At 38.6% G+C, this 16,018-nt stretch overlaps 1 protein-coding gene across 1 annotated transcript in view; it reads left to right on the top strand.

Annotated features, from left to right (window-relative positions):
* The window catches only part of Mtpbeta (mitochondrial trifunctional protein beta subunit), a 292,313-nt gene that overhangs the window by 232,020 nt on the left and 44,275 nt on the right, over window positions 1-16,018 (top strand). The window contains exon 11 of the mRNA XM_090373364.1: window positions 7,629-7,676. Within this exon, the coding sequence (XP_090229490.1) occupies window positions 7,629-7,676 (48 nt within the window). The remainder of the gene's footprint in view (window positions 1-7,628; window positions 7,677-16,018) is intronic.

Below are 16,018 nucleotides of genomic sequence, written 5' to 3'. Positions count from 1 at the left end.
TTTTGATAAATAAAGCATGTTTTATTTGCTAATGAATAAACTGTCAAAATTTACCTGTTCATCTCTTCTTTTTATTCCATCTTAAATTTAAATTTTAGAAGTACTGCCTGAGAATCCGAAAATCTGGATCAACCCAGTCCCCGAGCAGTCCGGATTTTTGGACTTTTATTGTACTATCTTCCATTACTCAATTGTTTTGTTAGAATGGGCTTTCTACCAAGAAAGATAAGGAATGCTTTGCCCAAGTTTTGAATTGTTTGGATAAAAAAATTTACCAAGTAAGGCCTCAGGTTCGTGGAAATGGGAACTGATTCCTGTTACATGACAATGCTAGGCAGTGTACTGTGAATTTTTTTTTTTTTTTTTGGCAAAGCAAGGGATTTTGGAGCCAACCTGCCTTATTCCTTTGATTATCTCCCCCCCCCAGGTTACTGCTTTTTCCAAAAATCAAATCCACACTGAAAAGATGACAATGTCAAGGATATTTGCATAGGTTTAGCATGTGGCTGTAGTGTAGTGAATTTTCAGTAGTGGCTTAGCTTTGGAGTGAGTTTTTTTTTATTATTATTTTTTTTTTTCATGTAACTTTGTCAATAAAACCCATTACTACTTTTTTTATATATAATAATCTTCTACATCTATTTATATATTGTATCGTTTAATTTAGTTTTATCTTCTCCAATTTTCTTGCTGCTGTCTATTATAAACCTATTTGCAGTTAGTTCAAAACACAGACCAAGGCGCATTTAGGGCTAGAGCCTCAAGCTGCGAACAAATTTAGACTATGTATATAAAGTGCTTAGCATCATAATACACAGCCATTTCTGTATAAACAGAAAATTTTTAAGGTGGCATCGTTTTAGGTTATATCTCATATTGTGAATACCTTCACAACGAGTTGCCATGATATTGCACTACTTCGAATAAGTAACGCTTCACCTAAGGAGAAGACTAGTGTTACTTATTCTCAGATAGGTACCACCACCCAGACAGCACTGTTTCAGGGCTATTTGGCCCTTCGTCAGTGAGTGGGTAGGTACCCAAGTGATGCAATGATGGCAAAAACAGTTATGAAGTATAACTCCACAATATGAGAGATGCCTGATGGTGTATGATGTATTTAGACTAAGGCGCATTTAGGGCTAGAGCCTCAAGCTGCGAACAAATTTAGACTATGTATATAAAGTGCTTAGCATCATAATACACAGCCATTTCTGTATAAACAGAAAATTTTTAAGGTGGCATCGTTTTAGGTTATATCTCATATTGTGAATACCTTCACAACGAGTTGCCATGATATTGCACTACTTCGAAGACTAGTGTTACTTATTCTCAGATAGGTGGTACCTATCTGAGAATAAGTAACACTAGTCTTCTCCTTAGGTGAAGCGTTACTTATTCGAAGTAGTGCAATATCATGGCAACTCGTTGTGAAGGTATTCACAATATGAGATATAACCTAAAACGATGCCACCTTAAAAATTTTCTGTTTATACAGAAATGGCTGTGTATTATGATGCTAAGCACTTTATATACATAGTCTAAATTTGTTCGCAGCTTGAGGCTCTAGCCCTAAATGCGCCTTAGTCTAAATACATCATACACCATCAGGCATCTCTCTCATATTGTGGAGTTATACTTCATAACTGTTTTTGCCATCATTGCATCACTTGGGTACCTACCCACTCACTGACGAAGGGCCAAATAGCCCTGAAACAGTGCTGTCTGGGTGGTGGTACCTATCTGAGAATAAGTAACACTAGTCTTCTCCTTAGGTGAAGCGTTACTTATTCGAAGTAGTGCAATATCATGGCAACTCGTTGTGAAGGTATTCACAATATGAGACATAACCTAAAACGATGCCACCTTAAAAATTTTCTGTTTATACAGAAATGGCTGTGTATTATGATGCTAAGCACTTTATATACATAGTCTAAATTTGTTCGCAGCTTGAGGCTCTAGCCCTAAATGCGCCTTAGTCTAAATACATCATACACCATCAGGCATCTCTCATATTGTGGAGTTATACTTCATAACTGTTTTTGCCATCATTGCATCACTTGGGTACCTACCCACTCACTGACGAAGGGCCAAATAGCCCTGAAACAGTGCTGTCTGGGTGGTGGTACCTATCTGAGAATAAGTAACACTAGTCTTCTCCTTAGGTGAAGCGTTACTTATTCGAAGTAGTGCAATATCATGGCAACTCGTTGTGAAGGTATTCACAATATGAGATATAACCTAAAACGATGCCACCTTAAAAATTTTCTGTTTATACAGAAATGGCTGTGTATTATGATGCTAAGCACTTTATATACATAGTCTAAATTTGTTCGCAGCTTGAGGCTCTAGCCCTAAATGCGCCTTAGTCTAAATACATCATACACCATCAGGCATCTCTCATATTGTGGAGTTATACTTCATAACTGTTTTTGCCATCATTGCATCACTTGGGTACCTACCCACTCACTGACGAAGGGCCAAATAGCCCTGAAACAGTGCTGTCTGGGTGGTGGTACCTATCTGAGAATAAGTAACACTAGTCTTCTCCTTAGGTGAAGCGTTACTTATTCGAAGTAGTGCAATATCATGGCAACTCGTTGTGAAGGTATTCACAATATGAGATATAACCTAAAACGATGCCACCTTAAAAATTTTCTGTTTATACAGAAATGGCTGTGTATTATGATGCTAAGCACTTTATATACATAGTCAAAACACAGATAAGAAATGGCAGTAGAATGTTACTTGACAGATTTGAGATAATCCCTATAGTAACAGACACATTGTTTGATTGAGTGACCTTTAGAGCGTTACTCTACATGCATATTCTGTGAAAGGGTTAAAATAAATGTAATGATGGCATTGGTGATAGTCAGTTCAGATAAATATATATATTTAAAAAATGTTTCCAACAACTCTTTGAGTGACCTCGCAAGTGTGTTGCTATTGAAATGATTACTTTTGAAAAATTAAAACTTTTTTCATTCTACCATTTGCTTTTGTTTACTTAGTCCTGGAAGTTACTATTATGTAAAACGTTGATAAATAAACCAGAAAAATGTAAATACGTCTTTTCAACTATGATAAAACTACTGAGTTAAATCAGCTGAACTACTCTTTTTGTGAAATGTTTTATGTTAATATTCTTTATATTCAGTTGAATTTTTATTTTCAGTCAGAATTCTTTACTGTACACTTTCTGCAACATATTTTATGAGCAAAATTTGTCCTTGGCTGACTTGCTCGCCCACCCCACACACACACACTTTTCTACGTAAAAGAGACACCTATTGAAATGCACTGGTCGATATATAATCGGGAAATGACCTATGTAATTATTTTGTAGTGCGCAGCATTCCCAAGGCAAGAAAAACAGTGAGAAAGCAGTGATTGACAAGTTGTGACTCCCATATTTCGACAAATGGACAGGAACAAAGCAGTGATTGGCAGATGCCACTGCTTTCCCCACCCACTGTCCTCCTAGGTTGATTTGCCTAGGGTGTTTTTCCCCAAATTTTTCGCTGTTTTTAAATTGGGAATTTGTTTTCCCATTTTAAAACACCCTACCCTAAGCTAAGCTCCCCCACCTCAACAATCAGAAAAAGGAGGTGCCTTCACCTGTCAATTATCACCATCTTCCTCGCTTTCATCGAAGTACCTGCCGGTGTATAATATAGTTTACTTCAGCCTATATGTAATTATATACCTGCGTTTACATAGGTCACTTAGGAAAAGGCCTTTTGCTTTGGGTTCCATAATACGTGAGGAATATTGTTGCATCTGAAAGAGCAGGACTAAAATATTTACAAACTATACAAATATTTAAAATATTTGTATAGTTTGTAAATACTAAACTACAGTATACCATCCACACTCCTTTGGAGACAACGACCCACCCAATGGAGCATCCAACGGACCGTGCCTAGGAAAACGTGGGCCAAGCAAGTAGAAAATGACTTGAAGAGCCGACGTCTCGACCTTAACCAGGCCAGGACTGTGCCATGGATCGTAAAGTATGGAAGAACATCACAGAGCAAGTCCGAAACCCTGCGGCACCTATAGCAGCATACTGGTTGGGTGGCCAACCGCCTCCCCCAGCTGCCAGCTGAGGACCAAGAAGAAGAAGAAGGTACATAAAAATTTCAAATTAACTTTAAAACTAAATCTGGTAAGTAATTAATGAGAATTCTGGCATTGGTGCTCTCCAGAAAACTGTATTATATTTTCATTTCTATGCACTGCTTTGGCCATTTGCTAATGCCTGATTTAAAATACAGCAGTGATAAGGACTTAAACTGAAAATCAAAATCTATACAATTGAGCAACTATTCCAAAACTCTAAGTAATTTTTTTTTTTAATTTAGAATATAATCTAAAAAAAAAGGTTTCGTGGCTGTTTTCACTCCTATCCCCCCCCTCCTCACACCCAATCACCTCTAGGACGACTCCAATTCACTATCACCACTTCTTGTTCATTTTCGAGTTCATGTGCTGGGAGGTCTTTCCTCATACTGTCTAGAAATTATTTTAGATAGTTTCATTGAACATTATGATAGATAGGCAAAGCATGCAGAATATCTGCATAATGAAGGTGATATATAATATTGAGACCTGGAGTGAAATTCTCAACCTGGTAACTTCATTCCAGGCCACCATAACAGAGATTAAAGGAATTAGTGCAGATGATGTAGAGGGGGTTGCTAATCTAATGCTAGCCCTTTACCAATAATAATAATTATTGCTAAAGTAAACTGCAGGAGTTAGATCTTCATTTTGCTTTTGAAAAACACAAATCTGAGCTTGTTTCCATGCAAATTATAACTATCAAAGTTATTGAAGAGCCACTTTCACAGCACAATCAGTGCATGATTATTTTGGAGGAGCATAGCAATGACTTTTCATGAGCAGGTCTACCCTGGATTCACTTTTTAATACAAGACCCATGGCACCAAAGTGTTATAAATTTTAAGATACATGTGCATATACAGTGGCTTAGGAACACCTTGGCACTGGGGCAGGTGCCAAGGGTACTAGTATCAGAGGGGCACCACTGACAGACCATATCAGTTCCATGTCAAGTTATTTCGAAACCCAAGGCTAGCTGACGAAATGCTGTACAAATTGGAGCAGTGTGGCATTAAGGGCAAGTTCCTAGAATGGATAAAGGGATGATTGAGTGAGAGAAGATAGAGTGGTAATCAATGGACAATGCTCTCCGTGGACTAATATTATTAGTGGAGTCCCCCAGGGTTCAGTGTTGGTTCCATTTTGTTTTCTGTATTTATTAATGATATTGATGAAGGTATATCAGGCTTAATATCTAAGTTTACAGACGATTCAGATATTCGCTTCAGTGAAACAACAGATCACCCTTTGTTGGGGTTCAGGAAAACCACTCTCTCATAAAACTCAAACAGGGTGCTTAATTGACCAGTGCCTATTGTCCGAATGTGGGATAACCTTGATCTGCCTACTGGCAGATCAAGGTTACACAGAAAGTAGTTGACCAGCTCGACTTCTCGTAGCAGCAGTAGAGGTATGTGATACAAGAAACCAAGCTTATGTAGCATCAGCCAAAAAAAAAAAAAAAAAACCCCAATTCACACATCTATTCCCTCTAAAAGTTTGTCGAGTTCTTCCTTGAATTTATTTAAGCCATCAATTTCTATAACAACAGTTGGAAGTCTGTTCCAGCAATCAACTACCTGCTGGCTAAGGCAAATTTCTGCACATTTATTCTATAGCTGCCTTTCTCAGTTTTAATTTATGTACCCTCAGGCTCATAATCTGAACAATAGGATCTTAATCCCATCAGAATTAAGCTTGCTCAATCCATTCAAGGCCTTATACGTTTCAATCAGATCATCCCCCTCGCAAGTGCCTACTCGCCAAAAGCTGCAATTTGCAGAACTTAAGCCTTTCTTGGTAAGAGAGAACCCCTTTGTTCCCCTCACCAATCTTGTTGCCCTTCTCTGTGCTTGCTCCAACAGCTCTACATCCTTCCTAAATTGAAGTCTCCAGACCTGTACACAGTATTCAAGGTGTGGCCTGACCATTGCCCTATACAAGGGGATAATCACCTCCTTATCCCTGCTCGCAAAATTCTTGTATATTATTGACAAGATCCCATGACCTGCTCTGGCAGCCTGTCTTCACTGTTCAGAAAAGTTCATAATTGACTGCACATTTACCCAGCTCTTTTTCATTTTCTACCACCCTAAGTATAGTACCACATAGTTGATACATTTCTCTGGGATTAATGCTACCCATACTTTGCATTTGTCAATGTTAAACTTCAGTTGCCACATCTCAACCCATTTGCCCAAATGTTCTAGATCCTGTTGCAGTAGCACATTGCCATTTCTGTCATTAACAACTCTGCTAACCGTTGTATTACCTGCATACTTGGACATTAAGCCTGATATACCTTCAACAATATCATTGATAAATATACAAAACAACATTGGGCCCAATACCAAACCCTGGGGGACTCCACTAATAATATTCCACAAAGAGCAGCGTTCATTGGGTACCACTCTCTGTCATCTCCCACTCAACCACCCTTTTATCCATTGTAGCAACTTGACCTTAATGCCACACTGTTCCCATTTGTACAGTAGTCTTCCATGTGCAACAGTATCAAAAGCTTTCTTGAAATCCAAGTATATCATATCAAAATTATTTTTTGCCTCCAGCTCCTTTGTGACCACATCATAGTATCCAATCAAATGTGGGACAGGAAGTTGGATAGGTTTTACGGGTACCACTAAATTGCCGATAGGTAATCTTTTATGCCAAAGAGATTACCACTGTGCTTAGCAACAGTGTTGCCTAAATTTCTTGAAGGCGAGAGGGGCGAACAATGTATACCCAGTTAAGTCTCTCGTAATCCGTTAACCACATAATCTCACATAGAAAATTTTCTTTGTTCTACAAACACTATTTTAAATGTAATTGTGAAGGGGAATTCAAAAAAATTCGCTAAACAGAAAAATGTGGTATAAAGAAGTTTGTTAAACAGATATCAGACTGTACTTATTATTATTTATTATGATAATTTTATTTACGCGCCTTTTTACGATGGTTTTACTAATTATCGTAAAAAGGCATGTAGCCACGAATTTGCCAAGGGCGCCAAAAACCTAGCTCTGCCTCTGTGCATATACTTTAAACTTTAACAAAATATGTATTCAATATATAAACCTTTCTGTCATGTTGTTTTTGCTATTTTATTCTGTAAATACAAAAAAAATACATTGGCAATTTTTACTGTAAATTTCACACAAAATTAATGATTTACAAAAAAAAATAAATTAAATAAATAAATATAGTACTCTCCCTGGTCAACATATGCAGTTTTTTGCTTAATACAGAGTTACTCAGAACATAATCCCCGGCAATAAATAAGGTTACCTGTACTAAATAAATACCTGTCCGCAACAAATCAGTTCATCAGTAATTTCACTGCAGTGTTATCCATAATTGAAAATAACCACACTCTTCATGTAAAATGGAAATAGCAGTGCAGTTCTTAATTTTTACACATTTTAATTGCTTTTGATCCCAGTATCATATACTTATTTGGTTTCTCCACTTCGCTGTCCATAATTCTTTGTATTTTGCAGGAATTTTGTTTATGTCTCTCAAGATCCCAAAGATCAACTACTACTGGGGTAAGTACAGAGGATATTAATTTTTAGTTATGTTTATTTTCTCACCAGTACACACTGCTCATCCTGTTATTCTTGCACATGTGCAAATTTTACTGGTAGTTTTAACATTTTGTAAGGCATTGAAATTGGTTGGTTGATTTGTCAGTTATTTAGTCATTAATGGTGCATAGCAGATTAGGCCATAATGTGCTAAATCAAAACAAAAAAAAAAAAAAAAAAAATTAAACTATAAATATGTTTGATATAGGTTAACACACAAAAAGGAATAATTAAAGATGGTGAAAAAAAAAAATAATAATAAAAATAGAATGGGACATAATTTAAATATATCTATATAAATTAACAAATTACAGAAATTTAAAGGCACTGGACATGTTATCTCTCATTCAAAAGTGGTTCAGCCATACTATTGAAAGACATAACAGGCATTGGGACACTAATGATTAATTGTTAAAATGCATGACTTCTCACATATATATACACCAAAGGTCAATAATATATTCCATTCTTTGGGTATGTTACAGGCCTTATTATCTTTGAGACACAACTCCCATCTAGCTCTCTGTCGGGTTCAGCAGAAGATTCATTCTCTTTATGAACACAAGTTTGATGTTCGCTTCTGCTGAATTCCTAGCCACATTGGGATTAGGGTAAATGAATTGGCCGACATAGCAGCCAAATCAGCAACTCCCACTGATAATTTTTGCCTGTCAGTCCCCTATGAATTTTGACTATCCAACATGTGGACTGTGTTGATGTGATTTTTAGTTCTCTGGGTTTTATCTTTAAATTTGTGATTTATAGACACCCCCCCCCCTTTAGTGAAAATACATCCCTTAGTTAGAAGAGGTGATGGTGAGTACGTTGGCACCTTTTTTGGGACTGTCTCACAAGGAATAGCGCAATGCTAAATGAAAATCTAATTTTTATGACTAGCGATTATTTTCGATGCCATTAACGTTAAAAACTGGCCGTTACTTATTATCGATTTCCTTCTGGGACAGTTGTATTTTTGAGTTTTTACCTTTGACCTCCTGTGCTGGGGTGTCCAAGGCTTCACTTGCTATTCTGATACTCTAGGGTGGCTGTTTGTGACACTGGGGTTCTTGTATATATACTTTTGTGTGTCAATACCCAGCCATTGGAAAAAATATGTTTAGGTTTGGCTTTGCCCTTAAATATTAACTTTGCTTTTGCCGGACACGCCATACTGTCTTCACTAATATACCAACCAATCAGGTATCTTGGCGGCAAATTTTGGCGGGCTAAGTAAATTTGGACGCTGCCATCTTATATTTTAATGGCGACCTACAGTGTGGGCTGCCATTTTGTTTGTGTCTGAGGTGTCTAGGTAGCTTTCTGGTGCCTTGGTTATAAAAAATTGTTTCTATGGTAACTGGTTGTCGCCATTGGTCTCGGTGTATACATCAGAGTGCAAAAGTTCGGGTAACGGAAGTAAGTGCACATTTGTGTCACTCACAAATCCAGAAAGGACCGCTCACAATTGTTTCACATATTACTCGAATTGGGGGTTTCCTGCTAAAGAAGAAGCGTACACCTGCAGGACAAATGGTGTTCCTATTATTTGCCTATTGGTATATAGTGTCCTCCTGCTCCAGGGCCCCCCCTCCAAGAAATTTGGTGGGGTTTGGTGCTTTAGCGACTGAGTTAAAGCCATTTCTTCTTGTGGAACTCAAATTGCCCTTCCATTTCTTGTGGGCTGGTTTGGGCTGAAAATTTTCTGGATTTAAATGCCCATATCTCCGTCCATGTTAGGCGGATTAAGCTCAATCTTTGGGAGAATACTTAAAATTCAATTACTTAATTTCTGGAATTTTTACAGTGCCCTCTAGTGGTAACGTTTTGAGTTGTCCATAACTCCTGTTCTATTGGGTGAATCTGACTGATTTTGGTGTGAGGACTGTTCTCTACCATATCTTTCAGTGTGCCAGCTTTGGTTATTATAGTGTTGTTCATCATTGAGTTATTAAAATGGACTTTTCAAGTGCACAAGAATTTGACTCTATCTATACTTTGTCCTCTCCTCCTAACCTGTATATTGGCCCTGTGGAGTTGAGAGCTGATATGAATTCCATAGTTATGGTTAGTGACATTGGTAAAGATTTCCCTGGTATGTTTTCTAATGAGAGGGGTTCTACTTCTTCTACTCCCTCTCACCCTACTATGAAGGCTTCTGTGGACATGGTTTTTGATTTGCGGGACCGGCTGACTCGTGTCTTGGAGTCAGATCCTAATATTTCTGCAACCACTGTGATTGAAGTTACTAAGATCTTTAACGTTTTGGAACACAAATACCTGGATGTCTGTGCCTTGAGGTCAGCTCCTTCTGTCAGTGCACCTTTGGCTTCTCTTCCATTGCCTTCCAATACCTATGCCAGCGTGGCATCTAGGACACCAGCCCAATCTTCAGATTTAAAAACTAGTGAGGAAATAAAGAAAGAAATTAGTACTCAATTCAGGGACGAATTTAGAAAGATTAAAATTAAGGCGGTCCACAAGGTCCGGGACCGTGGTATTGTGATCGAAACAGCTTCTAAAGCCGACCTTGTTTCCCTGCAATCGTGTCAGAAGTTCAAAGACAAAATTTTCTCTTGACACTCCAAAGAAATTAAATCCTACAGTAGTTATCTACGACATTGGTAAAGACACTTCTGAAGATGATTTCATCCAGGATCTTCATGATAAGAACTTCATTGGCACTGATTATTCCCTTGAGGATCTTAAGAAATTAGTTAAATTTCGATTTAAGATGAATTCCAAGCAGAAGGACTGCCGGCACTGGGTGATTGAGTTCCCTGGCCCTATCAGGCATATTTTGTTACAAAATAATAATAGAATTTATATTGGATGGTCAGTCCACGGTATTAAGGATTTCATAATATCTTCTAGATGTTTCAAATGCCTGAGCTATGGCCACTCATCTAAAAATTGTAGGTCACCTGAACACACCTGTGGGCACTGCGGTTGTCAGGGCCATCAGATTTCTGATTGCTCCAGTAAATCTTCCCCCATAGTTTGTCCCAACTGTAAAATTAGGAAACGCAAAGCTGACCATTCTTACAAGGACATTTCCTGTCCCGAATATCTCAGGGCCCAAGACCAGGTGAGGTTCAGGACATCTTATGAATAGTACCCATACTACAGTTGTAAATATGAGTGTAAAATTCCTTCAATTAAATTGTGAGCGAAGTTTATCTGTTATTAATGATGTATCGAGTTTAATTTCTTTACATAAATTTTCTGTTTTGGCTCTCCAGGAGCCATATTCCTATAAAGGTGTGATTAAGGGCTTGCCCTCTCAATCTCAGTTAGTTCAATCTATCCCTGATACTTCTGGGGTTGGAGGCAACGCAGTGACTAGGGTTTGGGCTGCTCTGGTCATCGTGGACCCTCTGATCACAGTTACTAAGATCAATAGTCTCTGCTCCAAGTTTGCTGCTTGTGCCTGTCTTGAGGGTTCCTTCGGTAGGATTTATGCTGTCTCTTTGTACATGCGATGTTCGCAGTATGCACTGCCTATTGAGCCGTTCTTAAATTACCTGGAACTCTGTTAACCAGACTTTCTGGTCTACCGTTAATCATTATGACGGATTCTAATGCTTCTTCTCCCCTTTGGGGAAGCCCTACTTCTAGCCCCAAGGGTGATCTCCTTGAGGATTTCATCGTTGCAAAAAACTTAATTGTCCATAATGTCCGCAGTCATCCCCCAGCTTTTTCCAGTTTGCAGGGTCAATCTTACATTGACATCACACTTTCAAATCGTGCTTTTTCTTCGGTATAAATAATTGGTTGGTTCGTACTTCTTGGTTGAGCAGTAACCATTACCCTATCACTTTTGACCTGGTCACCACTGTTACGCCTTCTTCTTCTCGAGTTAATCATGATTTCCCTCCCAATAAAACTAAGGGTTCTGACTGGAGGATTTCATCTCTAATCTTTCTGAATTGGATCCAAATTCCCTGGAAGAAAAGATAACTGGAATTATTGCTGAGGTCTCTGACCTTAGTTTTCTTAAATCTCGTTGAATCAATTCTGTTCCTTGGTGGTCTGATGGTCTTTCCTCTCTTAGAAGAGATCTCAGGACCACCAGACGAAAACCTTAATAGAGCTAAAAGGAATAACGGGCCACCAATTGAAGTAAACAGGCTTGCTGACTTGTATAAGGCAGCTCGCAACAGATATTTTAACAGTATTAGAGAGGAGAAGGCTCGGGCTTGGGCTCGTCTCGTGGAAAGAACTATTAAATCAGATCCTTATGGTTTACCCTATAAAGTCATTGCCTCTAAACTCCACCCACATATTCTTCAGACCTCGATCCATGTTCCAAATTCCACTGAAACTTTAACTTGGTCGGCATCTGTTGATGCCATCTTGGATGAATTGCTTCTCCAGGACATCTCGGTTCCTGAGAGCAATGAACAAATCTTTTTAGATTACAGCATCTTGTGTTTGAAGGTTCTTCTTCTGAGGATCCCTTCACTAATATAGAAATTGATTCTGCCATTAATACCCTTACTATTGGCAAAAGTCCAGGTCTGGACCTCATGGAGGTTTCTGTGATTAAAAGAATCTGGAAAATCAAACCTATCCTTATGAATTCTTGCCTTAGGTTTGATGTTTTCCCTGATCGCTGGAAAATTGCCAACTTAAAAATCCTTCTCAAGAGTCCTGGCAATCCAGTTGACTCTCCTTCTTATCGTCCAATTTCCCTTCTTCCTTTTCTCGGCAAGTTGTTGGAAAAACTTCTGGTTTCACGTTTCAAGGGTTACTATAACTCAAAAAATCTTTGTTCTTCTTCCCAGTTTGGTTTCACACAAGGTAAATCAACTACAGATGCAATTAATCTTCTCCTGGGCACTGTTCGGGCATCTCCTTCTAAATACGTTCTCGGTCTCTTTGTAGACTTCAAAGGGGCCTTTGACACCTTATGGTGGCAGAGTGTCCTGGCGAGGTTTCGTGAGGCCGAGGTCTCCTGTCCTATCTACAAACTAATTTCTGGTTATTTCGATAATAGAAGCCTTGTGGTCTCTCCGGTTTTTGCTCAGTTACGAAGCCGGTTTCTAGGGGTTGTCCTCAGGGATCCATTCTTGGCCCTGTTTGCGGGAACGTGGTCCTTGATGGATGGCTAAATGCCCCTCATGATGATATTGTAAACATTGCCTACGCCAACGATCTTGCCTTGTACCTGGGAATTCTCGTCTTGAATTGGAAATTAAAGCAAACCGCATCTTGGATGAACTTCACATGTGGTGTTCCCTCTATAAACTCTCCATTTCAGTCCCCAAAACTAAACAGGTTCTTCTGAAGGCCTACTGAATCGTAATCGTCCCCCTGTGGTTAAAATTCTTGACCAGGCTGTTAAATTGGAAAGTGAATATAAATACCTTGGGGTGGTGATTGATGATTGTTTATCTTTCATTCCCCATTGTAAGTACCTTCGGCAGAAAATCCGTTCTCTTACCGGCTGGCTGTTGCATCTTACCCGTTCCTTCTGGAATCTTAAGTTGTCTTCTCTTGGTCTTTACTACAAGTGTATCTTCATCCCCATCGTCTGCTATGGTGCCGGCACTTGGGGCTTCAGAATTCTTAATTCACTGGTCCAAAAATACCTTCTGCAGGCGCAGCAGTCCTTCCTTCTGTATACTTGCAGGGCCTGTAGAACTGTTTCTACTGATGCCCTTCTTGTTATTAATGGTCGTCTCCCTATCTACCTGGAAATTATATTGCATTTCTTGTCTTACCATAGGAAATCTCTCTCTCTCCTGCCTCGGTGGGAGATTTTGCTAATAATTATGAGAACTCTACAAATGTTGATCTGACCAGGCTTTCCAATCTTGCTTTGGAAGAGTGGCAACACTCTTGGGATGATTCCTCTCTCGGCAGAGTCACATATGCTTTCTTTCCTCGTGTTTTTATTAAAGATAAAAATTTTAACTGGCTTCAACTTGGGTTATTTCCCACTTTCTTAATCACGGGACATGGAATTAATTCTCATTTGTATAGATTTGGACTCGTCCCCTCTCCTCTCTGCTCTTGTGGCTCTGAGGAAACGGTTGAACATATTGTCCTACATTGTAATTTATATGTGGATTTAAGACAACAATTGTCTATCTGTACAAATGTATATAATTTAGATGATTTTTGCCGCCTGGTTGGGTTGGTGGACTCTCTTTCTGCCTTCTCTTCTTTTGCTAATAGTGTCTTCCGGAGAAGAGCGGCTTTATCAAAGAATAACCCTTGATTTTGTTATTTGTTCTTAATATTTATATATATTACTATAATCATTTTTTTTTTTTTTTTTTGAGAGAAGTTTCTTCTTTGCCTAAATTGCCTTGCGTTTTGGACGCAGAGTTTTTGCGTCTTTTTCTGGAGACTTGTTTCAGGTTTCGCCTGGCCGAGTGGGAGAGATGGACCTCCCATCTCCCATTTCGAACTCTGTCCGGGTTGCCTGAAATGATTTTCTTTGTTAAATTGTATGTATTTTGTAAATACTGTAATTATCTTGTTAATATCATGGTGCTTTTGTTTGATTTGCTGTTTGCTCTCAGAATTGAGAGTAACTGATTTTATTGTGTTTTTGAATCAGCAGTTGTTAATCTTAAATGTTTATATTGTACATTACTTGTGTAGTTAGCTCATTATTATGTTGAAGAGACAGTTTTTCTCTTCTTGCGTTGTCTGTTTGGCTCTGAGGAGTGGGATGGACCTCTCCCTGCTCGCTCAGATCCAACCTTCAGTTGGCTGTTCTGGTTGAGTGAGATGATTTTCCTCTCTAGGCTGTTTTACTGCTGGGGCTGCTGGCTGCTTCTCTTGCTGCTTGTGTTTTGATTTAATTTTGTTTTCCTGTGGGGCTGATTATTTGTTGTATTTTTCTTTTTCCTGCCTGATTGCAGCTGCAATCAGTTGGGTTTTTGCTAGTACCATATAGTTCGTGGTTTAGCATTTTTAGTTGTAAAAGGGTTTTGGTTCTGAGGAGTGGGATGGACCTCTCCCCGCCCTCTCAGATCCAATTGCTTTGTTGGCTGACTGGTTGGAGGCGTTGTTCTCCTCCTCCAGTCTTGCCATTATTTTCTTTTCTACTGCCAGTTGCAGTGGAGATGTATAGTTTTAGCTTTTGTTCAGCCCTGCAGGTTGAGGTTTTTTTTTTTTTTTTTTTAATGCTTACCTATGCATTATTGTTAATTCTACGTGTCTTGTTATTTGAAACAAGTTTTGTTTTTCGCAGCTTGTGGTAGCAGCTTTGCACTTGCTGGTTATGTACATATGTTTATAGATTAGATTACTTGTGCAGAGTCATTTTCTCTGCATATTCATTAATTATTGTTTAATACTTAACTTATTATTTTGATTTTGATTTGTTATACTTAGATTTAAATTTAGAATTGCTTTTGATTTGGTTAACTAATTTATTTGTACAGTATTTATTGGTTTTGCCTTTGGCATATCTTTGCCTTGGGTGAGCTCTCTTTGTTGGATTATTGTTGCTTGTAATTAATTGTCTCTTTGTGTTTTGTATATATGTTTTTGCATTTCTTCTGGTTGACTGGTTTTTCAGCTAAGATTTTAATTACTTATTTTGTAAATACTGTATATTTTATTCTCTGCTTATGCAGTGTAATTTGTTAATATGTTTACTGCTATGTTTCATATCGGTGACATAAGTATTTATTATTTATCTTAATTTATTCTTTTAAGTGGCTATCTAATAGCCACTTGTACATTACCTATGTTCTTTCCTTGAGATTTTTTTCCCCCCTTGTCGGTGCAGGTTGGGCTTCCTTCCCGGCTAGGAGAATCTTTCTTTCAAAATTACAAGCCTTCAGGCTTCAAAATTTTACCTCTTCAAGCTCTCTCTCGCTTGTTAGATTTTCCAACTAGTGTTTTCCTCTTTCCTATTTCTTCTTTTTCCTGAGAGAGTGTTTTGCTCTCTTTTCTTCTTCTACTTTCTTTTCTCCCACTTTCTCCTCCCTATTCCTTATTTATTATAACCGGGATTCCACTCTTGTTGGAATCCCACTTAGTGTAATTTAGATAGTTCCTGGAGCGCCTCCACGTGGCTAGGGACGGGAGTCGGGATGCAGGTAGCTTGCTCCCTGCCTCCCGGCTGCTAAGACTCCAGGGCCGGCAAACAACAACCATCACAACGCACATATATACTTACACACACACTTGCCGGCTATAAATAACCTACAGATGCTACAGTGGTATATAGGGGTAACCCTGGAGGCCGCAATCAATACACGAATACCTTGTCCCTTGTCAGTCCCCTATACAGACTACAGGAAATAATATGCAACAAAATATACTCCCGATGGCAAGAG

Source organism: Mastigoproctus giganteus, chromosome 5 (assembly GCF_048544385.1).
Source record: "Mastigoproctus giganteus isolate SK-2022 chromosome 5, ASM4854438v1, whole genome shotgun sequence".
In the NCBI taxonomy this organism is placed as follows: Eukaryota; Metazoa; Arthropoda; class Arachnida; order Uropygi; family Thelyphonidae; genus Mastigoproctus; species Mastigoproctus giganteus.
This window is presented reverse-complemented; position numbering and strand designations above follow the sequence as displayed.